Source organism: Pelophylax lessonae, assembly GCF_965119305.1.
Source record: "Pelophylax lessonae genome assembly, chromosome: 1".
Classification (NCBI taxonomy): Eukaryota; Metazoa; Chordata; class Amphibia; order Anura; family Ranidae; genus Pelophylax; species Pelophylax lessonae.
The window spans coordinates 345,370,308-345,396,909 of NC_138768.1; the positions used below are offsets into that span (position 1 = coordinate 345,370,308).

Sequence of the window (26,602 nt, forward strand, 5' to 3'; positions counted from 1 at the left end):
GGGGCACAGAAGCAGCATTTCTGGTAACAGCAGGCATTTTGTGGTGTATGCCATTAAAATGAAGCACACGTTCACTTTACCATACAATTAGAGGCACTAAGGAGGTCATAAATATCATTTCTGTTGATCCTCCTACCTTGTAATTGCCTGCCCTACTGGCAATGCTCAGAAAATGTCCACTTTAGGAGTTAAGCCATTAGCACTGATGCCGAACTAGCTTTAAATATACTAAGTTAAGGAATGATGTACATCTCACCAGCAACCGGAGGAATATATCTTTTCAAACACTTTGTAGATTTTTTTTTTCTAGACAAATATCAGTCGACTATCACATTTTTTTCTAGTACAACACATTAGTAATAATTGGTAAGAAACACTCCAAAATAAAAAGATGCTTCTAAAGTGTGGAAATGCTTGATTTTCTTAATTGCTTCCATGCTTGATTTTCTTAATTGCTTCCATGCTTGATGTAGATCGCTCTGATCAATGTCTTAACCTGTATACATTATTGATTAGATGATTTACTTGAGGATGGGCCTTCCAGGTTCCTTGTTTTAGTTTTCTTCCATACAAATTTTTCATTGTTAACCCACAGTGAATCATTCCACTTTTCACTCTTAGGCACTGAAGACACAATGGACGTCTCACAAACTTTTTCAATCACAGATAGGTCAGTGAGTCTGTTGATACTTTCATCATTTTGTTCACTAAGGATATCCCAGAAATCTTTAGAGCGGTGCTTAGATTTAGAGGTGATTGATTCACACTGGGTTCTTACTGGTAAGGCAGCTGACTGACGAACAGTGGCATTGCTAAAAAGATCATCAAGTATAGATGTATCGCCAAGCAAGTCACTGACAAATTTTGCTTCATCTTTCTTTTTGTCCTGCTTTAGTAATTTGTTTTGTGGGACATTCTTGATCTGTTCAAAAGTAGCACTTGTATGTGGCTCTGCCATTTCAAATTCTCTACAAGGTAAACTCTTCTTTTTTGGAGTATTGCTATGACATTTCACACCTTTTTCTGTGATAGTAGGACTTTCTATTTCCTTAGTAGGCTTAATGCAATCACTTTCAGCAAGATCATTATCCAACATTTCTGATTGGTTACTTTTAGTATTAGCATGTGTCCCTAAGGCCTGATTAGGTAAGTGAGATTTTTTAAGTCTCTTTTTCAGTTTGATTTCAGCACCCTTAGTTTTGGGAACACGGCCTTCCTCTCTTTCAGGAGGTGGAACATGCACATGGTATAAGTTTGCCACCTCTGTATGATGACGGCCGTAAAAATCTTGGAGCATAGTCTGCCGTACATGTGATTTCACTTTCACAAGGTGGTGAGCCAGCTGTTCCGCTGAGTCCATTTTGAAATATGACACCATCTGCTCAAAATGTCTCCTAGAACATCAAAAAGACATGTTATTTTTTTTACTTGGACACCTGAATGTATGCAGCATGCATAAAATATATATTACATTGCAGGATGTCACTAACATAAACTTAGGCTTACAAGTTGATATTTTTAATACAGGCATTTTAACCACTTGCCGACCGCCCACAGTGACTGGAGTGCATGTATTTAGACACAGCGGGAGGCGGGCCGCGGGAGAAGAGGCAGCGGTTGCCGCCTTCCCCCCACGATCGTCCGGGAAACGGAGAGAAGACCTGCCTGCTTATTTAGAAATAGCAGGTGGATCTTCTGTGAGACAGGCAGGGACAGATCAGCAGTTTCAGCTAAGCTGAAACTGCGATCTGTCTGTGCCTGTCTCAGAACCCCCCCCCCACACAGTTAGTAAGCATATATGCATACATTACCCCTTTGATCACCCACAGGGTTAACACCTTCCCTGCCAATGGCATTATTACAGTAACAGTGCACATGTTTAGCACTGATTACTGTAGTAATGTCACTGGTCCCCCCAAAAGTGTAAAAAATGTCAGTTAGGGGTCCGATCTGCTTGCCGCAATGTCGCAGTCCCGCTAAAAATCGCAGATCGCCACCATTACTAGTAAAAAAAAAAACAATAAAAATTACATAAATCTTTCCCGTAGTTAGTAGACGTGATAACTTTTGCAAACCAATCAAAATACGCTTATTGCGTTTTTTTTTTTTTTTTTTACCAAAAATATGTAGCAGAAAACAAATTGGCCTAAAATGTTAAAAAATTTTGATTTTTAATTTTTTTTTTTTTGGGAATGTCCTATAGCAGAATGTGAAAAATATTGTTTTTTTTCACAATTGTCGCTCTTTTTTTTCATAGTGCAAGAAATAAAAATCTCACAAGTGATCAAATACCACCAAAAGAAAGCTCTATTTGTGGGAAAAAAAGACGTAAATTTAGTTTGGGTACAGCATCGCATGACTGCGCAATTGTCCGTTAAAGTAACGCAGTGCCGAATCGCAAAATAGGGCCTGGTCAGGAAGGGGGTAAAACCTTCCGGGGCTGAAGTGGTTACTATAAACCCTTTGGCTCCCAAGTTTTTCTTCAAAGCAATTAGGGATCCACAGTTCTTCCATGTTTTTTCATAGAAGGTGTGTCTGTACTGCACAGAGCTAGTCAACCAACACTGGCAGCTTTCAACTAGAGCTACTAAGCACTATTCAACTGATAGTGGAAGCTTTTTGACAGGAGTAAAGAAAGATGAGCTAGCTTACTGGTAAACTGCTACCTCTTCAATCTCAAACTACAGATAGGGGTGAGTTCCAGATCTGATTTTATTGCTCAATTGCTGTGTAGGCTGCAAAGAGATCAGGGACCTGTCTGTGCTATCTGACAGAGGTGCCTCGGCCACAATACTGGCTACAAAGAATTACAATCTTTGATGGGCAGGACAGCATATATGTTATTCAGTTGTGTACTTGGCTGTTTGCTTAGAGTTTACCTTCAAATAACAGAAACCATACAACACAGATGAGCTGTTAACATTTTCCTAATGACATAGTCTTCCAAACAAATTGTATTTATGTGATGTTGAAAAGGCCAATTCTGACAGATATGCTCTAGTAATGTAAAGGCAAAATCTGATAAATACTGTATGTTCTATCACAATTGCAATGGTTGAATTTAATTTATTTAAACATTTTTCCAATGTGTGTTTGCTGTAAAAAGGTTTATTTTACTGGAACTGATAATTGCAGTAAATGTTTCCCAATGCTAATCAAGACCATATTTCATTTTTTTGGACGTGTAATTTCTTTAACACATATGTGTATAGTTCTGATTACATTCAGCAGAGGAAAAGCTAGTGTTGAAGGGGGGCATCCAGGTCACTTTTACATTCTTTAACATGCTCTCAGTCTCAGTTGACACATGGCTCAATGCCAAAACTATGTCAAATCTCTAGGCATGTGTCTACCCAAAGGCTAAATTAACATGAAATGGGTGTCAAGTAGATGACACAAATCATGCAAGTAACAAATCACTTTAAAAATGATAAAATTATCATGCTAAAAAGGAATTGCTACAAAGAGTATACTGCTATATGTTCCCAATGTATTCTTCCAATGCACATTATATATTGTAATATCTAAGAAAATGGTAAATAAAAAATATTTATTTTATTCTCGGAAACCCATGAAAAAAGAAAACATAGGGGAAAATTTTTCAACTTTACCACACAGTACAAAACAGGAGAAGTAATACTAGAAGATCTCAGCCTCGTTTATAAATATCCTCTTATACTTCTGAGGAAAAGCATTGTGCCAATACAAATTATGCCCTTTATCACTTATTAGGTGTGGATGTGTTTTAGATTGAAAACCAATGGAAAGGTATTGAGTATTCAAAGGAGATGTATGTAAAAATATTACATTTAACTGTCTAGCATTACAGGTGGATGGGTCACCCACTATGTGATCTCCGTGCTTTCTCCTCCATTTAGTCACCTTCCTTGTTAGAGTCACATTACCATGAAATGCCATACAGCCTGAATGGCTGTCATTGATTCATTGATGCCATTTCCTGTTTTCAGTATAAAGGCAGATGTGCAGGTGATTGTACTGTAGGAAGCCAGAACAAAATACCAACTAGATACTGTTTAACTGAATACATTTAGCTATTTTTATGAACACCTAACTGATTAAATGGGAATTCTTTCATTTTTGCATAGACTTTTATGAAAAAATATTTTCTGAATGTTCAGGACTCACAAAAAAAAAACCTTTTTAGTCCTGGCAATAACAAACAAAACATTGCACGCTGCGCCTTTAACAAATTGCCGTACCTAAGGATTAACTTTCTACTTACCAGGGGTTGACCAATACAATAATAATGTCAAAGAAAGCATTAGTCATACCCTGTGGAAGCCAAGTGGTTGCGTGGCGAAATGTCTTCAGCAATATAGAAGTCCTGTTAAATGTGTCCACCCATTGATCATACTCGTTATATGTTAGGTCACATCTACCTATAGTGCATCTGATTTGTAAAATTTGAGCTGATCCATAGATCTAGAACACATTTGCTGAGCCCTGGTATGGTTAGATGGACATCCTTGTTGTTCTTCATAAGGAAATGCATAGCTTCATCATGGGTTGTAAATGGGGGGTTAATACATTTGTTATGGATACAATAAATGTAACATGTATGAGTGATGCAGTTACAGTGCCTTGCGAAAGTATTCGGCCCCCTCGAACTTTGCGACCTTTTGCCACATTTCAGGCTTCAAACATAATTTTTTGTGAAGAATCAACAACAAGTGGGACACAATCATGAAGTGGAACAACATTTATTGGATATTTCAAACTTTTTTAACAAATGAAAAACTGAAAAAGTGGGTGTGAAAAATGATTCAGCCCCTTTAAGTTAATAGTTTGTAGCGCCACCTTTTGCTGCGATTACAGCTGTAAGTCCCTTGGGGTATGTCTCTATCAGTTTTGCACATCGAGAGACTGAAATTTTTGCCCATTCCTCCTTGCAAAACAGCTCGAGCTCAGTGAGGTTGGATGGAGAGCGTTTGTGAAAACCAGTTTTCGGTTCTTTCCACCGATTCTCGAATGGATTCAGGTCTGGACTTTGACTTGGCCATTCTAACACCTGGATATGTTTATTTGTTAACCATTCCATTGTAGATTTTGCTTTATGTTTTGGATCATTGTCTTGTTGGAAGACAAATCTCCGTCCCAGTCTCAGGTCTTTTGCAGACTCCATCAGGTTTTCTTCCAGAATGGTCCTGTATTTGGCTCCATCCATCTTCACATCAATTTTAACCATCTTCCCTGTCCCTGCTGAAGAAAAGCAGGCCCAAAACATGATGCTGCCACCACCATGTTTGACAGTGGGGATGGTGTGTTCAGGGTTATGAGCTGTGTTGCTTTTACGCCAAACATAACGTTTTGCATTGTTGCCAAAAAGTTCGATTTTGGTTTCATCTGACCAGAGCACCTTCTTCCACATGTTTGGTGTGTCTTCCAGGTGGCTTGTGGCAAACTTTAAACGACACTTTTTATGGATATCTTTAAGAAATGGCTTTCTTCTTGCCACTCTTCCATAAAGGCCAGATTTGTGCAGTATACGACTGATTGTTGTCCTATGGACAGAGTCTCCCACCTCAGCTGTAGATCTCTGCAGTTCATCCAGAGTGATCATGGGCCTCTTGGCTGCATCTCTGATCAGTCTTCTCCTTGTATGAGCTGAAAGTTTAGAGGGACGGCCAGATCTTCATAGATTTGCAGTGGTCTGATACTCCTTCCATTTCAATATTATCGCTTGCACAGTGCTCCTTGGGATGTTTAAAGCTTGGGAAATCTTTTTGTATCCAAATCCGGCTTTAAACTTCTCCACAACAGTATCTGGGACCTGCCTGGTGTGTTCCTTGTTCTTCATGATGCTCTCTGCGCTTTAAACGGACCTCTGAGACTATCACAGTGCAGGTGCATTTATACGGAGACTTGATTACACACAGGTGGATTCTATTTATCATCATTAGTCATTTAGGTCAACATTGGATCATTCAGAGATCCTCACTGAACTTCTGGAGAGAGTTTGCTGCACTGAAAGAAAAGGGGCTGAATAATTTTGCACGCCCATTTTTTCAGTTTTTTATTTGTTAACAAAGTTTGAAATATCCAATAATTTTCGTTCCACTTCATGATTGTGTCCCACTTGTTGATTCTTCACAAAAAATTACAGTTTTATTTTATATGAATACTTTCGCAAGGCACTGTATTTGGACTTTTCAAGGTTGTAAGGCAAAAACATGGAGGGAAAAGCTTCTTGTGTGTTTTATATAACAAATATGACCCAAAGAGAAAAAAAATATAGTCTTTAACTTTCACATTTTTCGATAATTAACTGTGTTTTCCCTCTTTCATTGCAGCAAACTGTGAATTTCCACTACTTCCTCTGTGTGTTGCAATAGAGCAGAATGAGGGGCAAATGTAGGAACGGTGTTTAAATATAGACCTTGAAGTATCTATATTGTCTCGTATTAACTTGTTTTTTGTCACTTCCTAAGTTAAACATTTAGAAAATAGGATTTTTGACTTACCATAAAATCTTTTTTCAGGGACACAGAATGAAGTAATTATTTTGTAGCTGATTTTATTTTTGTTCATTTCCATCTTATTAATAATAAATATTTAAACTTTTTTGTTTTCATTTGTTTTGTTTGTTAACATTTTTACACATTTAGGCTACATTCACACCTGAGCGTAGTGTTTTCACCGCGATTTTTACCGCGATTTTTACAGGCGTTTTTTGTGCAGGCGTTTTTAGATTGAATAGCAACCAATGGAAAACGCCTGTAATCTGCCCAAAAAGAAGCTCATGTACTTTTTTGAGTGTTGGGCGTTTTGCTTACAGCGTCAAAACGCTCAGATGTGAACAGGGGCCATTGAAATGAATAGGATTTGTCTTGTTGGGCGTTTTGAGAGCTGATCCTAGAGCAGATAAAACTCCCCAAAAACGCCCCAAAACGCCTAGATGTGAACGGAGCCTTAACATACAGTATCTCACAAAAGTGAGTACACCCCACACATTTTTGTAAATATTTTATTTGAGCTTTTCATGTGATAACACTGAAGAAATGACACTTTGCTACAATGTAAAGTAGTGAGTGTACAGCTTGTATAACAGTGTAAATTTGCTGTCCCCTCAAAATAACTCAACACACAGCCATTAATGTCTATACCGCTGGCAACAAAAGTGAGTACACCCCTAAGTGACAATGTCCAAATTGGGCTCAATTAGCCATTTTCCCTCGGTGTCAGTGTTACAAGGTATCAGGTGTGAATAGGGAGCAGGTGTGTTAAATTTGGTGTTATCACTCTCGCTATCTCATACTGGTCACTGGAAGTTCAACATGGCACCTCATGGCAAAGAACTATGAGGATCTGAAAAAAAGAATTGTTGCTCTATAGAAAGATGGCCTAAGCTATGAGAAGATTGCCAAGACCCTGAAACGGAGCTGCAGCACGATGGCCAAGACCATACAGCAGTTTAACAGGACAGGTTCCACTCAGAACAGGCCTCGCCATGGCTGACCAAAGAGGTTGAGTACACATGCTCAGCGTCATATCCAGAGGTTGTCTTTGGGAAATAGATATATGAGTGCTGCTAGCATTGCTGCAGAGGTTGAAGGGGTAGGGGGTCAGCCTGTCAATGCTCAGACCATATGCCGCACACTGCATCAAATTGGTCTGCATGGCTGTCATCCCAGAAGGAAGCCTCTTCTAAAGAAAGAAAGGCAAACAGTTTGCTGAAGACAAGCAGACTAAGGACATGGATTACTGGAACCATGTCCTGTGGCTTGATGAGACCAAGATAAACGTATTTGGTTAAGATGGTGTCAAGCGTGCGTGTTGGCAACCAGCTGAGGAGTACAAAGACAAGTGTGTCTTGCCTACAGTCAAGCATGGTGGTGGGAGTGTCATGGTCTAGGGCTGGGCTGCATGAATGCTGCCGACACTGGGGAGCTACAGTTCATTGAGGAAACCATGAATGTCAACATTTACTGTGACATACTGAAGCAGAGCATGATCCCCTCACTTCTGAGACTGGGCCGCAGGGCAGTATTCCAACATGATGACGACCCCAAACACACCTCCAAGACGACCACTGTCTTGCTAAAGAAGCTGAGGGTAAAGGTGATGGACTGGCCAAGCATGTCTCCAGACCTAAACCCTATTGAGTATCTGTGGGGTATCCTGAAATGGAAGGTGGAGGAGAGCAAGGTCTCTAACATTCACCAGCTACGTGATGTCCTCATGGAGGAGTGGAAAAGGACTCCAGTGGCAACCTGTGAAGCTCTGGTGAACTCTATGCCCAAGAAGGTTAGGGCAGTGCTGGAAAATAATGGTGGCCACACAAAATTTTGACACTTTGGACCCAATTTGGACATTTTCACTTAGGGTTGTACTCACTTTTGTTGCCAGCAGTTTAGACATTAATGGCTGTGTGTTGAGTTATTTTGAGGGGACAGCAAATGTACAGTGTTATACAAGCTGTACACTCACTACTTTATATTGTAGCAAAGTGTCATTTCTTCAGTGTTATCACATGAAAAGGTAAAATAAAATATTTACAAAAAATGTGAGGGGTTTACTCACTTTTGTGAGATACTATAGATTTACAAGTTTCAGGTTTAAAAAAGCGCAAAACTGAATATGAAAAACCACTTTATTTCATCTGTAAATAACTTTGTTATGCTTTGTACCAGAATCATAATTTTAGTGTCATTTTAAACAGCACAAATTACAGAATATATTGAGCACTTTTTATCTGCTGTAACACTATTTTTAAACTAACACTAGTCAAAATGTCTTCATTTGGGTCATTACTCCAATGTCTAGTACTGTCACTATGCAATATTCTTGAATATGTACTGTGTTTTTTATTCTCTTGTATGCTTTATTATATTCTGATTTTCTACACTACTGACTTTTGATGCGTAACTTAGCAATGCCAGCTCCTTTTTCCCTTTCCTTTCTATCTGAGTTTTGTATCATTTATTTTTCTTTGTAATGTGAAATCTAAAAAATATATACTATTAAAAAACAAAAACACTGGTAAAAAAAGAAAAAGTCAGTTTTGTTTAGTTTTATTATGTTTAAGTGTCTAGGGATTTTGAACAAAAAAAATGTTGCAAGACAATAACGGAAAAAAAAGCATTGTTTGTCCTAAAAAAAACACTATATGCATTACATTGTTATCTTAAGTAATAACAAAGTTATTGCTGAATAAACAGGTCCATAGTAGAAATGTGAAAATCGCTCTGGTCCATAGGGGGTGAACAGGTGTGAGAGGTGAAGCGGTTAATGCAATTCACAAAAATGATTTAAAGGATATAAAAATGTTATTTTCTTAATTGTACGTTAAAGCATTGCTTCTCAAACTTTTTTCAGTCAAGGCACCCTTTACAATTATGCACAATCTGGAGGCAGCCCATTCTAAAATGTAAAAAACTAAACTGTTTTTCAAAACACAGCAACATCCACGCATGTAGGATACCCAACATTAGAGGTGATTTTATCTTCCAAAGAAAATACACCTTCGCACATTGGTACGGATTAGTATTCCAATATTTCTCTTCTCCCTCTGTTTCTCTCTCTTGCTCAGCTATTGTGACCCAGTGCTGATGGAGATCGGCAGGGGAGGGGCAAACAGGGATGTTGTGCAGGTGCCCGACATCATCCTTATCGATGATGTCATTGGATGTTAGGACGTTGGTTTATGTAACTCAAAGGCAGGTCTCATCCACCCGTTTTTTTTTTTTTTTTTTTACAACTTTTGCACAGTTTTTAGGTATCTGGTCAAAGCACCGCTGAAGAAACCTGAAGGCACCCTGGTTGAAAAAGGCTGCATTAAATTACACAGGATAAAGTATTTAAGGTACAATGGAACATTGGTTGAATGGTCTGTTGGAACTTTAACTGAAGGTCATGCAGATATCCACCTATGCAAAAAAGCTAGCAAGCAAAGAAGAGCAAGTACAGGATTAATACCCTGTGAAGGTCTGAGGAGCAGTAGACAGATCAAAAGGAAGGGCATGAAACTGGCATCGGTGTGTGCCTACAGCAAAATGGAGGCAGCAGTGATGAGCTGGAAGGATGGCAACATGTAGGTAGGCAATATTGATGTCCACAGAAGCCAGAAGGGTCCTTGATGACAGGAAACAATGACTGACCTTGCAGATTCCACATAGAAACTTGTACCTGATGGAATAGGTTGAGAACCATTAGATCCAGTACAGGCCAAATGCACTCTTGGGAATGGTAAATATGATTGAGTAGAAACCCCCTAAACCTTTTCTTCTTCAGAACCCATTGAAAGAGGAGTTTTGCCAGAGTTGGAGTCCATTAGAAAGAGCAAGTTGGAAACCATGAAGTGGGGAGGAGGCAGAGTTAGAAATGCTAGATTGAAGCCCATAGATGCTGATTTCTTGACAAAGTGTCAAAATGACCTGGGTCCAGATGGCCACATAGGCTACAAAAAGTGGAGTCATTCCCTGTCACGGAACCATGAACCAGACGTACAACAACAGATAAGTGAAAATAAGACAGCTTTATTGAAAAACAAGCTATAAGGCAAAAGTCCAAACGGATGGCGAAACCGATGCAGAGTCTTTGCGAAGCCAGGGGTCAGGAACCAGCAGGGTAGTCAGACGAAGCCAGGATCAGGAACCAACAGGGTAGTCAGACGAAGCCAGGATCAGGAACCAACAGGGTAGTCAGACGAAGCCAGGAACAGGAACCAGAAGTAGCAGCAGTCTTAGTAGCATGTGAACACAGGAGGACCAAGCAGGGAACTGAAGCCACAGACCTCCTATATATATGAGCTAGGCATCCAGCTCCTCCCAGTGGGAAGGAGGAGCCGCAGGGTGGGAGGCTACAAGAAACCCAGAAACCAAGATGGCCGCCAGCACATGTCAAACGAAGGAGAACAGCAAGAAGGTAAGACCATGACAGTACCTCCCCCTCAAGGGCCCCTCCTCCGCGGAGTAAAGAACGGTTTCTGAGGGAAGCGTGTGTGGAAGGCTCGGAGCAAGGCAGAAGCATGGACATCTGCGGAGGGAACCCAGGAACGCTCCTCTGGACCATAACCACGCCAATGAACCAAAAACTGCACCCGACCGCGGACCAGGCGTGAGTCCAGGATATTGCTCACCTCATACTCCTCACGATTGCCCACTCGGACCGGACGAGGCCGAGGAACCGAGGAAGTGAAACGATTACACACCAGAGGCTTCAACAGGGAGACATGAAACACGTTGGAGATCCGCATGCTAGGAGGAAGCGCAAGGGCATAGGCTACCGGGTTTACCCTGCGAAGCACTCGGAAGGGACCAACAAAGCGAGGCGCCAGCTTGGGAGTGGGCACTCGAAGGTTGAGGTTGCGGGTGGACAACCATACACGGTCTCCGGCCTGGTAGGAAGGAGCAGGCGCTCGTCTGCGATCAGCCTGGAGTCTCTGGCGCTGCGCAGAGACCTCAAGGGACTTCTGGATCTGTACCCAAGAAGCACGTAGGACGGAAAGGTGATCCTCCACAGCCGGAATATCCTGGGGAGAGAATACCTCCGGTAACACGGCAGGTTGGAACCCATAGTTGGCCATGAAGGGAGACGTCCCAGAGGAAGAGTTCACCGCCGTGTTCCTGGCAAATTCAGCCCAAGGCAGGAGGTCAACCCAATTGTCTTGGTGATCGGAGACATAGCAACGAAGGAATTGCTCCAAGGCCTGATTGGATCGTTCTGCGGCCCCATTGGACTGAGGGTGGTAGGCCGAGGAGAAGGAGAGATGAATCCCCAACTGGGAGCAAAAGGCGCGCCAGAACCTGGACACAAACTGACTCCCCCGATCCGACACAATCTCCTTGGGCAAACCGTGCAACCGGAAGACCTCCCTGGCAAAAATCGTGGCCAACTCCTGTGCAGAGGGTAACTTCTTGAGAGGAACACAGTGACACATTTTGGAAAACCGATCCACAATCATGAGAATGACCGTATGGCCTCGGGATGCAGGGAGGTCCACAATGAAATCCATCCCTAGGTGTGACCATGGGCGCTCCCCGGTGGCTAAGGGTTGCAGAAGGCCCAACGGAAGGTGCCGAGGGGACTTACTCTGGGCACAAACGGAGCATGCCGCTACATATGCGGCGATGTCGGAACGTAGGGAAGGCCACCAGAACAGACGTGAAACAGCCCAGGACAGCTGATTCTTTCCAGGATGCCCCGCGGTCTTGGAGTTATGGTAGGTTCGCAACAACCGAGTGCGCAACTCCTCAGGCACAAAACATCTGCCGTTGGGTCTCCCAGAGGGAGCACCAGATTGAGCCGCCAAAATCTGCTCACCCAGGGGAGAGGTCAGGCTGGTGCGAATGGCAGCCAGGATCTGATTCGGAGGTATGACCGAAGTCGGAATCGACTCCTCCCTGGACAGGTCGGAGTACTGCCGTGATAAGGCATCAGCCCTGATGTTCTTGGAACCGGGTAGGTAGGAGACCACGTAATTAAAACGTGACAAGAACAGAGCCCATCTGGCCTGACGTGGTGTCAATCTCTTGGCCTCAGAGAGGTAGGTCAGATTCTTGTGGTCCGTCAGGATGAGGACCGGAACCACCGAACCCTCGAGCAAGTGCCTCCATTCTTTAAGAGCCTGCACGATGGCCAATAACTCCCTGTCACCAATCTGGTAGTTGCACTCCGCGGAAGACAGTTTCCGGGAGTAAAACCCACAAGGAAGCAGAGGACCCTCTGGTGTTCTACGCTGAGACAGAAGGGCGCCTACTCCCGTCTCAGACGCGTCCACCTCGAGGACAAAGGGCAACCCAGGGTTGGGATGCGACAGAATCGGAGCCGACACAAAGGCGGACTTTAGAGCCTCAAAAGCTCGGATGGCCTCGGGCGGCCAGACCTGGGAATTACTGCCCTTCCTGGTCAGATCCGTGAGAGGCTTGGCTAGCATGGAAAAGTCCCTGATGAACTTCCGATAATAATTGGCGAAGCCCAAAAAGCGCTGCAGGGAGCGAAGACCACTGGGCTGGGGCCACTGTAAGACAGCCGAAACCTTCTCAGGATCCATGGAGAACCCCTCAGCGGAAATGATGTAACCTAAGAAGGTTACCTGGGATCGGTGAAATTCGCATTTCTCAAGCTTACCGAACAGCTTGTTCTCTCGTAACCGTTGCAACACTCGTTTGACATCCAGAATGTGGGTCTCCATGGACTCAGAATATACCAAGATGTCATCCAGGTAGACCACCACACACTGCTGCAACAGGTCACGGAAAACATCGTTGATGAATTCCTGAAAGACTGCGGGCGCATTGCACAGCCCAAAGGGCATAACCAAGGATTCATAATGACCGGTCCTGGTGTTAAACGCGGTCTTCCACTCATCGCCCGCCTTGATCCTTACGAGGTTATATGCCGCCCTCAGGTCGAGTTTGGTAAAGACCGTGGCCCCTTTAAGGCGATCGAACAGCTCGGAAATCAAGGGTATCGGGTAAGCGTTCTTGATCGTGATGCGATTGAGACCCCTGTAATCGATGCAAGGCCTCAACTCACCGCCCTTCTTTTTCACAAAGAAAAATCCAGCCCCTGCCGGGGACGAGGATTTGCGAATGTGTCCACGTGAAAGCGCCTCCCTCACGTACTCCTCCATGGCCTCATTCTCCGCTACCGACAGTGGATAGACTTTGCCACGAGGAGGAACGGCACCAGATTGTAACTCGATGGCACAATCGTATGGGCGGTGCGGAGGTAGGGCAACCGCGCGCACCTTATCGAATACATCCCGGTACTCCTCGTATTCAGGGGGCAACAGAGAGTCCGAGGAAGTACACAGCAACTTGACAGGCCCATGGATGCAACTAGTCCCACACTGCGGTGACCACGAGAGGATCTCGGCCGATCTCCAATCGAAAATCGGATTATGCTTCTGGAGCCAGGGGTACCCCAAGACCACCGAGTAGTGTGGAGACGAAATAACCTGGAAGCAGACCGACTCTCTGTGGACGGCACCAATGGCTAACCCCACTGGAAGGGTCTCATGAGTCACGTGTGGCGGCAGAAGGGGTCTGCCGTCTATCGCCTCAAGAGCCAGAGGAGAACCTCGAGCCTGCAGAGGAATGGAATTGGCGGCAGCGAACACACTATCAATGAACAAACCACCAGCACCAGAGTCCACCAACGCCTGGGTCGTCACCGAGCCCCCGACCCAGGAAAGGACAACAGTGATCAGTGGTTTGTCAACACGGGAAACCGGGGACGAGGAGACTCCACCCAAGATCTGCCCCCGACAGGATTTCAGGTGCGAGCGTTTCCCTGGACGGTTCGGACATGCCAACCGAAAATGCCCACCGAGACCACAGTACATGCATCGGCCCTCGCGTCTCCGGAGTACCCTCTCCCCCTCGGACAGGCGAGCAAACCCCAGCTGCATGGGTTCACCCCCAGACAAGTCATCCCCAGGAGGCGTGGGAGGAGAGGGAGGCACGGGTGGGACAACAAAGGTAGGCGCCAATCTGTTAGGAGGCCTCCGCAGACTCTCCTTAAAGGAAGGTCTCTCCCTGAGTCTGGTGTCAATCAAAATCAGGAAAGAAATAAGAGACTCGAGCTCCACTGGTAGGTCCTTAGCTGCAACCTCATCCTTCAAGGCATCCGAGAGACCATGAGAGAAAGCAGCGACCAGAGCCTCATTATTCCAGCCCACCTCTGCTGCCAGGGTACGAAACTCAATGGCGTATTCAGCTACGGATCGTGAACCCTGTCTGATGGACATAAGGAGCTTCGCAGCAGAGGCAGCACGAGCCGGCACATCGAATACCTTCCGAAGAGAAGCAACAAAACCGGAAAACTCGGCAACCACCGGATTGTTGTTCTCCCATAAAGGGCTGGCCCAGGCCAAGGCCTTGTCCGAGAGCAGCGAGATCAAGAAGCCCACCTTTGATCTCTCAGTAGGAAAGGCATGTGGCAGCAACTCGAAATAAATGCCCACCTGGTTAAGGAAACCTCGGCACTGAGTTGGCTCTCCCCCAAAGCGCTGTGGAAGGGGGGCAGAACCGGACATACCCCGAAACACCGCGGGCGCAACAACAGGTGTCGGGGTAGACTCTGGCGCAACAACCGGAGCGGCAGTAGGAGCGGACCCATCGGCAACGGGAGCGAAATGAACCGTGCGTTCAAGCAGGGTTTGCAACGCCACGGCGAACTGACCCAACAGGTGATCCTGCTGATCAAGTCTGGCAACCAGCGTGGGTAGTGAGGATGGCCCTGTACCGTCAGAATTCGTGGCCTGTGGTACCGTGCGTTCAAGCAGGGTTTGCAACGCCACGGCGAACCGACCCAACAGGTGATCCTGCTGATCAAGTCTGGCAACCAGCGTGGGTAGCGAGGATGGCCCTGTACCGTCAGAATTCATGGCTTGGTCCTAATGTCACGGAACCATGAACCAGACGTACAACAACAGATAAGTGAAAATAAGACAGCTTTATTGAAAAACAAGCTATAAGGCAAAAGTCCAAACGGATGGCGAAACCGATGCAGAGTCTTTGCGAAGCCAGGGGTCAGGAACCAGCAGGGTAGTCAGACGAAGCCAGGATCAGGAACCAACAGGGTAGTCAGACGAAGCCAGGATCAGGAACCAACAGGGTAGTCAGACGAAGCCAGGAACAGGAACCAGAAGTAGCAGCAGTCTTAGTAGCATGTGAACACAGGAGGACCAAGCAGGGAACTGAAGCCACAGACCTCCTATATATATGAGCTAGGCATCCAGCTCCTCCCAGTGGGAAGGAGGAGCCGCAGGGTGGGAGGCTACAAGAAACCCAGAAACCAAGATGGCCGCCAGCACATGTCAAACGAAGGAGAACAGCAAGAAGGTAAGACCATGACATTCCCTCATTGTGAAGAGGATTGGTCTGCAAATGTGAAGGCTTTGGAAGTCCAAGAATTGTGGTAGAAATGAGTCCCAGACTTAGTGTTTAGCAGACTAATATTTGAGAGTCCTCAGTGGTGGGATTTTTTCAAAATTTCCTGAAGTGCATGCACAGGGAAAGTGAGGAAAAATATGCATATCTACTATAGTAACCTCGTTGAAATTGGGTATTGCGGTGCAAAATGTTTGGGAGGAGTACCTGGAGTAGGCCAAACGCTAAAGAAAACATACTGGAGACTTTAAAAGAACCCAGGTTGGTAACTCTAGAGATAACAGGATGCAGATTGCTCCAGGTCTAGTCAGGACTGCGTCACTAAACCTGCATCTCCTCATTTACCAACTCATTCTGAAGTCTAAAGCTCACTCCTCATCATTCCCAGCTGAGTGAAGACAGGTAGCTGTAGGAAAGTCTGAAACAGTCTCTGGAGTAGAGGATGCAGAAGTATGCTATCCCTGTAATTTAGGTAAGCTTTCATAGCAAGGATTGAAATCAGCGCAACCACTGTGAATTAAAATTACTATTTAGATGTGTGTTATAATTCAAAATATGACTGTAAAGTGAAAAAATATTTATGTGAGAGATATGTGTATAAATTGAAAATATATAAACTGATTAAAGTGCTAATGTGACTATATATTACGATCGATGGAGTATAATATGCTCAAACCAAAAATAATAATAAATTATCAAAAAATCTTCCAATAAGAAAGTGCAAGTGCATACATCAAAGGAAAAGTGCTTATGTAGTGCAATACTTCATATCAATCAATATAAGTGAAAACACAAAGTTCATCAATTAAAGTCCTTATTATAATCCTCCAGTGACAAAGTGCAAGTAGTGCTGATCATCCAATTATAAAGTGCTTTTCAGTGCTTCTTAGTGAAATTCATTCCACCACAGTGTTCGTATAGCAGCAATCGGTTGTAATATGGAAACCTCTCTCCTTATACTTCACCCAATCCCTTCAAGATGGATCTCATCTCAAGGACAGCCAGATAGAAAAACAGAGCAAGGGATGCCACACATAGCGTGATACTGTGTAATACTTCTTTATTTAAACAATATTAGTGGTAAACAACTCACATTTGTTGGTGTCTGCCTGACACTAGGAATCTGCACGTATACAATCCGCCCGCTGCTCGGATCCTTAATGGGTTGTAACGAGCAGTGATACAAAGTTGCAGTGTATATCAAAGCCTTTAGCGGTGCTGTCTCAGCGTCTTTTCTCCACGCCCTACCGGTTTCGTCACCTGACGTCTTTACGGGGCGGTACGACGCTGAGGCACACCGCGCCATCTTAAATAGGGGAAGAGAGTGAAGATTTCTCCTCCACCTATTCTGTACTATCTTGCTCACATATTAACTAATATGTCTACATCACGGCCTCAACAGTAAAATGTAATGTATATTATAACCCCTATTTATGTTTATACAAAACATTTTCTATTTAAATGTGGTTTTAAAACCACGTACGTATTCGTTGTGCATAAGACTGCCATCTAGTTTTTACAATCTAGACAGTAAGTGAAAGAATGTAATATGAAGTCAATACTCTATATTCATCATCTAAGAGTGTATTGACCCTCCATGTATTCGATAAGTTGTAATGATGTTAATTTAAATGATTTTACAATGTGGGAATCAAAAACTCCTTGCAATATGATCTATTGTGTTTTATCTCTATTTGTTTCCTACTCTTATATATTTTATTATTTGCTCCATATTGCACCAGTTCCAAAATCTCTTTAACCACATGCCGCCCACCCGCCGTCAACTGACGGCGAAGCGGTGCGACCATTATCCTGGGAAGACGTCATATGACGTGATCCCAGGAATGCAGGGCAGGCGCGCGATCGCGTGCGCGCCGCCCTGCACTGCCGGTGTCGGGGTGTCCCCGGGACACCCCCCGTCACCGGCAGGGGGGAAACAGCCACTGGGCGTGGCTGTTTCCCACGTGATCGGCTGTGTTCCAATGAAACAGCCGATCACAATGGAGGCGCCCGGGAGATGACCGCGCATGCGCGATCGGGAGCGCGCAGCGCGGTCATGACGGTGGCACTGTGTTCCGTAGGAACACAGCTGTCACCGGCAGTAGTAAACAGTCACTGACAGTTTACTATGTGATCGGCTGTGAATCCATTCACAGCCGATCACAAAATGTAAACAAAGAGCAGTAACTCACTGTTACTAGCTCTTCTCCCCTCATACAGTTTCCAGTGTGAGGGGAGAAGAGCTAGAAATAGTGAGTTACTGCTCTGTACACATGTAAAAGTAAAATCACACTAATAAAGGTCCCCACACAGTCCTCAGCCCCCCCCCCCCAATGTCACCTGTCACCCAACAGTCACCTCATCAGTGCCCAGACATTGACACCCATAAGGCTACGTTCACATTTGAGCGCAGCGATCGCAGGCAGAATCACCGCAATTCTGCCCGCGATCCGGAAATCATTGCAAATTGCGGGACGCCTGTGCGTTGCCCGTGATTTGCAATAGCACCCCAAACGCTGTGCGATGTTGCCGCCATTTCCGCCTGCCGAATCGCGGTAACATCGTGCAAACATCGCATGACGCCCAAAAAATTTGCAATGATTTCTGGATCACGGGCAGAATCGCAGTGATTCTGCCCATGATCGCTACGCTCACATGTGGACATAGCCTAAAGTTCACCAGTCACCAGAGACTGCCATCAGTACCGTCGTGCACCATCGCCCGTCACCTGTCACCCATCAGTGACCATCGCCCGTCACCTGTCACCCCATCAATCACCGTCACCTGTCACCCCATCAGTCATCGTCATCTGTCACCCTATCAATCCTCGTCACTTGTCACCCCATCAGTGATCGTCACCTGCCACCCCATCAATCATCGTCACTTGTCACCCCGTCAGTGATTGTCATCTGTCACCTCAATCATCGTCACCTGTCACCTCATCAATCATCATCACCTGTCACCTCATCAATTATCGTCACCTGTCACCCCATCAGTCATCGTCACCTGTCACCCCATCAGTCATCGTCACCTGTCACCCCATCAGTCATTGTCACCTGTCACCCCATCAGTCATCGTCACCTGTTTGCCATATACATGCAATCACTTACTGACCGCCTAACGACTATATGCGTCGGCCATTAAAAGCTAAATACTGGGGTTATGGCAGCAGATAGCCCCCATAACCCCGGCATTTTTTGAAACGGCGGGCGGTCGGCTTTCAGATAAGGGTGGTCCCAGTGGCGGATTCACCGCGGAATTACCCTTACGGTGCAGGGGAAGAGGTGCCCCCCCCCCTCCTGCCGCGTCCCAGACGTTTTCCCAGCTTACCGGACACGCCGGCAGCGGGGAAAACTATCCGGTCCCGGATCCTCAGAGACAGGAAGTCGAGTGAGGGCAAGATGGCCCTCACTCGACTCTATGGTCTTGGAGGACCGGAGCTACGTCAAAAGACGTTGCCTAGCAACCGGTTTAAAGGGCCGCTTTTTTTTTCTTTCTTTTTTTTTCCCTCTCTCCACAATTTTTTTTTTTTTTTTTTTTTTTTAGTGTAGTTGTGAGGTGTGAGGTCTTTTTGACCCCAGATCTCACAATAAAGAGGACCTGTCATGCCTATTTCTATTACAAGGGATGTTTACATTCCTTGTAATAGGAATAAAAATGATCAAAACATTTTTTTTAAACTGTGTAAAAATAAAAAAATAATAAATAAAATAAATAGGAAAAAAAAAAAGAAATTAAAGCGCCCTGTCCCCGTTAGCTCGTGCGCAGAAGCAAACGCATACGCAAGTCCCGCCCACATATGTAAACGGTGTTCAAACCATACATGCAATAATTTGAGCCCTAGACCTCCTCTGTAACTCTAAGCTAGTAACCTGCAGACATTTTTAAAATGTTGCCTATGGGGATTTTTAAGTACCAATGTTTGGCGCCATTCTGTGAGCATGCGCAGTTTTGAAGCATGACATGTTGGGTATCTAATTACTCGGCGTAACATTATCTTTCACATTATGGAAAAAAATTGGGCTAAATTTACTGTTTTCTTATTTTTTAGTTCAAAAAAGTGATATTTTTTTTAGAAAAAAATCGCATTTGGAAGACTGCTGCGCAAATATGGTGTGATAAAAAATATTGCAACGATCTCCATTTTATTCTCTGGGGTCTCTGCTAAAAAAAAAAATATATAATGTTTGGGGGTTCCAAGTAGTTTTCTAGCAAAAAAAAATGATTTTAGCTTGTAAACACCAAGTGTCAAAAATAGGCCCAGTCTTAAAGTGGATAAATGGATAACTTTGTGTAAAGTCCTACTTGAATGTTAGGCCTATGTATGTGGCCAGGCTGTGAAAAAGTGTTACACATGTGGTATCGCCATACTCAGGAGGAATAGCAGAATGTATTTTGGGGGGCAATTTTTGCTATGTACATGCTATGTGTTAGAAATATTGCATAAATGGACAGCTTTGTGTAAAAAAAATGTGTTTTCATTTTCTTTCCACATTTTCCAAAAACTTGTGGAAAAAAATGACATATTCAAAAGACTCATTATGCCTCAAAAATTATACGTTGGGCTGTTTGCTTTCCAAAATGGGGTCATTTTATGGGGGTTTCCATTGTCCTGGTGCTCCAGGGCCTTCAAAAGTACGATAGGTTGTCAGGAAATTATATGTGTAATTTATGCTCCTAGAATGCCGGACGCTGCTACTTGGATGTTAGGCCTCTGTATGTGGCCAGGCTGTGAAAAAGTCTCACACATGTGGTATCGCCATACTCAGGAGGAGTAGTAGAATGTGTTTTGGGGTGTAGTTGCAAGTATACATGTGCTGTGTGAGAGAAATAACCCGTTAATACGGCAATTTGTAAAAAAAAAAAAAAACCTTCATTTTCAAAGCATTGTGGGAAAAAATTACAACTTCAAAAAACTCACCATGCCCCTTATTAAATACCTTGGAATGTCTACTTTCCAAAAAGGAAATTTGGGGGGTATTTGTTCTTTCCTGACTTTTTAGTGTCTTCAGTACATCAGGTGTGATCAAGTGTGATCAATTTTCAATGAATAGCACCATAGCTTGTGGACTCTATAACTTTCACAAAGACCAAATAATATACACTTTATTTTGTTTTTTTTTTTAGCAAAGATAAGTAGCAGTATAAGTTTTGGCCAAAATTTGTGAAGAAAAATGACTAATTTGCAAAATTTTATGACAGAAACAAAGAAAAATGTGTTTTTTCACTATATTTTCAGTCTTTTTTTATTTATAGCACAAAAAATAAAAAACCCAGTATTGATCAAATACCATCAAAAGAAAGCTCTATTTGTGTGAAAAAAAGGACACAATTTTTGTATGGGTACAGTGTTGCATGACTGAGTAATTCTCAGTCAAAGTGTGAGAGCGCTGAAAGCTGAAAATCGGTCTGGGCAGGAAGGGGGTGAAAGTGCACTGTAGGCAAGTGGTTAAAAAACACATAAAATATTTTTTAAATATATATTAAACATCTATATTAAAAAAAATGAAGCTAAAACCAACAATAATATTTTTATGGGAAATTCTATTATTCTATCCAAAAATTATATCTATTATATGAAAATTATGCATCAGATGTTTCATTATTCAAACATTTGTGAGAAAGCAATTCAAATCAATATCTACGTTTAACCCTTGTGTTTGAAGTGTATTCGTCTTGTAAATCCACTGGGTTTCTTTATGTGATATTTCTTTACTTTTGTCACAACCCCTCCAATTTTCCTTGATCTTATCTATTCCATAAAACGAGAGTAGACACGGATCTTCATTATTCTTCATTTTGAAATGTTTAGATACACTATGTTTTACAAATCCTTTTTTAATATTTGCACAATTTTCCCCTATTCTAACTTTCAATGGTCTGGTTGTCCTACTGGGGTTATCAGAATGCAGATTATTACAGGGGAGCAGGACCCTACAGGGGCAATTGGAACCACCAACCGAACTACTGCCAAAACAGGGACAGAATGGAGGATCAGACACCACGAGAAATGGAAAAAGAAGAAAGAGAGGAAAAAGAGGAGGAAGGAGACAAAAAAAGAGATACAATTAGGATCTGGGATTTTTGAATAATGAAACATCTGATGCATACTTTTCATATAATAGATATAATTTTTGGATAGAATAATAGAATTTCCCATACAAATATTATTGTTGGTTTTAGCTTCATATTTTTTAATATAGATTTTTAATATATATTTAAAAAATATTTTGTGTTTTTTTTAAAGAGATTTTGGAACTGGTGCAATATGGAGCAAATAATCAAATATATATAAAAGAGTAGGAAACAAATAGAGGTAAAACACAATAGATCATATTGCAAGGAGTTTTTGATTCCCACATTGTAAAATCATTTAAATTGACATCATTAAAACTGATCGAATACATGGAGGGTCAATACACTCTTAGATGATGAATATAGAATATTGACTTCATATTACATTCTTTCACTTACTATCTAGATTGTGAACACTAGATGGCAGACTTATGCACAACGAATACGTATGTGGTTTTAAAACAACATTTAAATAGAAAATGTTTTGTATAAACATAAATAGGGGTTATAATATACATTACATTTTACTGTTGAGGCCGTGATGTAGACATATTAGTTAATATATGAGCAAGATAGTACAGAATAGGTGGAGGGGAAATCTTCACTCCCTTCCCCTATTTAAGATGGCGCGATGTGCCTTAGCGTCGTACCGCCCCGTGAAGACGTCAGGTGATGAATCCAGTAGGGCGAGGAGAAAAGACACTGAGACAGCACCGATAAAGGCTCTGATATACACTGCAACTTTGTATCCCTGCTCGTGACAACCCATTAAGGATCCGAGCAGCGGGCTGATTGTATACGTGCAGATTCCTAGTGTCAGGCAGACACCAACAAATGTGAGTTGTTTACCACTAATATTGTTTAAATAAAGAAGTATTACACAGTATCACGCTATGTGTGGCATCCCTTCCTCTGTTTTTCTATCTGGCTGTCCGTGAGATGAGATCCATCCTGAAGGGATTGGGTAAAGTATAAGGAGAGAGGTTTCCATATTACAATCAATTGCTGCTATACGAACACTGTGGTTGAATGATTTTCACTAAGGAGCACTGAAAAGCACTTTATAATTGGACGATCAGCACTACTTGCACTTTGTCACTGGAGGATTATAATAAGGACTTTAATTGATGAACTTTGTGTTTTCACTTATATTGATTGATATGAAGTATTGCACTACATAAGCACTTTTCCTTTGATGTATGCACTTGCACTTTGTTATTGGAAGATTTTTTGATAATTTTTTATTATTTTTGGTTTGAGCATATTATACTCCATCGATCGTAATATATAGTCACATTAGCACTTTAATCAGTTTATATATTTTCAATTTATACACATATCTCTCACACAAATATTTTTTCACTTTACAGTCATATTTTGAATTATAACACTTATCTAAATAGTAATTTTAACTCAAAGTGGTTGCGCTGATTTCAATCCTTGCCCTATATCTACATAGCTTTCCTATGGTATTTGGCTGCATCTCTGTTTAAATTACTACTGAGTCAAAGCCTTTTTATTTTTACCTCCCAAAAATTCCTGTACGCTCATTCCTTCCTTTTTTTTTCCAAAGCTTTCATAGCAGATATTTCTCCCATAACTTTGACATAGTTGCAGCAAATTTCTCCTTGGAAATCACAGAGGAAGGAGCTATGTGTAGAGAGTGTGGACTGCAATCCAGACTCTCGAACTAAAAACATTGTAAGCTGCCACAAAATCTGTTATAAAATCGCACTCTTAATTTGACACACTAAAGGGCCATACACACTTTAAGATTTTCTGAAGACTTTTTCCTTTAGACTTAAAAAAAAACATATAATATGAGGTCAAACCTAAACACTTTCAATTTGTATGCAATCTGGTAGGCCCTTGCACTACATAGAAAAGGTAAATCTGAAGGAAATCTAACCACAGTGTGTATCCAGCTTAAGAGAGACAAAGTACATACATACATACAAAGTGAGATACTGCCAGCAAAGTTTACTAGCAAACCAACTGAAAATCAAGTGAAGATAATGGCTGTCTGTGAGTGGGTCATGTGACGAAAATTACTTTGGGCATGGGGGTTGTGGACCTCAAATTCCTTTAGAGAGGTTGGGGGGCACCATGCCCAGCCTTATGGGGCTCTGTTATGTTTAAATCACCCTGCATCTGTCATGGATGCAGGGTGACCAGGAAGGTGGTGAACACTGAAAAATGGTTTGGACTACTACAAATGGGTTGAATTGCTTCATTTTTGTCAGCAAGGTCAATTGTTCCCTTTGCCATGAGGTTTCTGAGCAGGAAGCGCACTCCTAATATGGTCATCCCGGGAAGTTCGGAGGAGCAGGACTGTCTAAGATGGCTCCTCATTTAACTATTGTCAGGTGTGCTAATGACCGCACCTGTTGTCTGCTAAGGGAGGTATTGACACAGAGTAATGTGTATTGAGGGCTCGTTAGGGAACCATTGTTCTGTGTCTGACTATTATGTACATTGATTGCCCCCTGGGGCTTCTGTCTCCTTGCAATGGTCAAAGCTATCTGACCAATCCCTGTTGACTCATTTTCAAGTCCTCATTTGCATTTCCTGGTCAAGCTATCTGACCAATCACTACTGACTCATTTTCAAGTCCTCATTTGCATTTCCTGGTCAAGCTATCTGACCAACCACTACTGACTCATTTTCGAGCCCTCATTTGCATGTCTGGAGAGGACCAGAATGGGAACTGCAGGTACTTTACAATTGACCAATAGGAAAGCGGTTGTTGGGGGCAGGATGTTCCAAATTCTGTATAAAAGTGTGCTGTGTTCTTCCAATAAATTGTCTTCCTGTTTGAACTTACATACAGCTTGCTTGGTGTTTGTTCTAATGGATTCCGGATGGCACATAGCTGTAGTTCGGATGCCGGATCCTTGGTTGACCGAACCATCAGACGTTGCGATCTGCAAGCTGACTGACTAGAAACAGAGGAGTGTCGGGAGAGCGGACAGAGCGAGCAAGGGTCTCGTCACATTGGTTGGCAGCGGTGGGATTTGCTCTCCAGTTACCGGGACACTCCAAACCACCACAGTCAATGACCAGCTATGCAGCATGCAGGAGAGCCACGCTGAAAGATTTACTTGAGAGCCGTGGAGGGATCGGTGGGACAAAGAACAAGGCCACCCTGATCAGTGAGCTATCCGAGATGGATAAGGGAGATGGTGATTCAGGATCCTGGTCAGTTGAAGACTTGTTTCAGCAACGAGTTCGAGAGCGGTTGGCATTATATAGTGCTAACCCATCAGAGACCGCCATACAGAATGCCATTAGAGACATCCAGCTGCAGGATGAGCGACAAGAGAAAGAACTAGAACGACAAGAGAGAGAACGAGAGCGGCAAGAGAGAGAACGAGAGCGGCAAGAGAGAGAACGAGAGCAGCAGCATGAGTAGAGAATGGCAGAAATACAGCAATCAGAGAAAACGCCTAAAGATGCAGCGTCCCCATATGAGGAGGAGTTTCACTGGAGGTTGCAGCAACACTTGGTCCAACAGGATGAGCCTGGATCAGAGGAAGCCATACTGGACTGGAGAGATTTCACTCGAAAGGAAATGTGGTATGAGGCCTTAGAGGATGTGCAGTGGAGGCGGAGAGAGAACCTTCCCAGCAAAGAACAGCGGTTCCAGGTATACGTTGGCCTGCGGTTACCTTTCCTAGGAGAGCAACCCCGGGATGAGTGGGTGACGGAGCTGTGGAACCTGATTTGGAAGGAGATGTGGCTGGATGAAGCTTACCGGGCACTAAAGTGGTACGCCACCAGCTACAACCACTGGATGGCTGATGACAATATGCCGGAAGGTGAGGACTATAGTGGCCCGGGCTTGCTGTGGAAGGCCTTTGAGGAGAGGGACTTTGGATGTCCAGCAGAATTTCGGCGCTGGGAAATCCAGGACACCAGGGAAGCCCTACTGGGTCTCCCCAAAGCGAATGACCTGGGGTCAGACCTGATTAATCTGGTCAGAATGGAGTGGGAACTGGAGCAGGACTACCAATGCCTGCTCTGCTCCATTCCACCCCAATCTACCCTGCAAGCAGAGCCGGAGTCCTGGGTGGCAGATCCAGACCCACAACCCTTCAGTTGGAGAGACAGTACAGACTGGGGGTACTGTGAAGACCCACCGATGGCAGGTGGAGATGGGACCGAGGTCTCTCTACCGGCCCTACAGGGAGGCTGGGCAGGCGGCCCAGGTCCCCAGCTACAGCAGGAGTTACCGGGAGCCGAAGTTGTCATCTTTCCTTCAGAGCAGCAGTGTACCTTCCAGGGAGAGGAGTCAACTAATCCTTCTCCCCAACCACAGGGAGACAACAGCCCTGACCCCAATAGAACAGATGGGACCGCAGTCTCTGCACCAGACCTACAGGGATGCTGGACGGCCGGTCCAGATCCCCAACCCGCCCCGCAGGAATACCAGGAGGAGGTAGGCGATCCCTCCTCTCTACAGCAGACCCCCAACCAGGTCCTGGGGGTAGTATTCGACAACCCCAACCCAGCGGAAGGGCTGGCAACAAAGCAGAGCGCTGCTGGCCTCTACCCTCAACTTACAAAGGATGGATTTCCTGAGAAGGTGGATGATACTACAATCTCCACTTGTTTACCCCAGGGATGCTGGGCAGTCGGCCCAGATCCCCAACAGCATGAGGAAGTGAGCC

The 26,602-nt window shown here is 43.7% G+C and overlaps 1 protein-coding gene across 1 annotated transcript in view; it reads right to left on the reverse strand.

The window, feature by feature from the left end:
• Window positions 1-441: 441 nt before the first annotated feature.
• The window catches only part of ERCC6L2 (ERCC excision repair 6 like 2), a gene marked incomplete at its 5' end in the record, with an annotated part of 326,876 nt that continues 300,715 nt past the window's right edge, over window positions 442-26,602 (reverse strand). Inside the window, one exon of the mRNA XM_082244915.1 lies at window positions 442-1,394. Coding sequence (XP_082101041.1) covers window positions 506-1,394 — 889 coding nt within the window. The 3' untranslated portion in view covers window positions 442-505. The remainder of the gene's footprint in view (window positions 1,395-26,602) is intronic.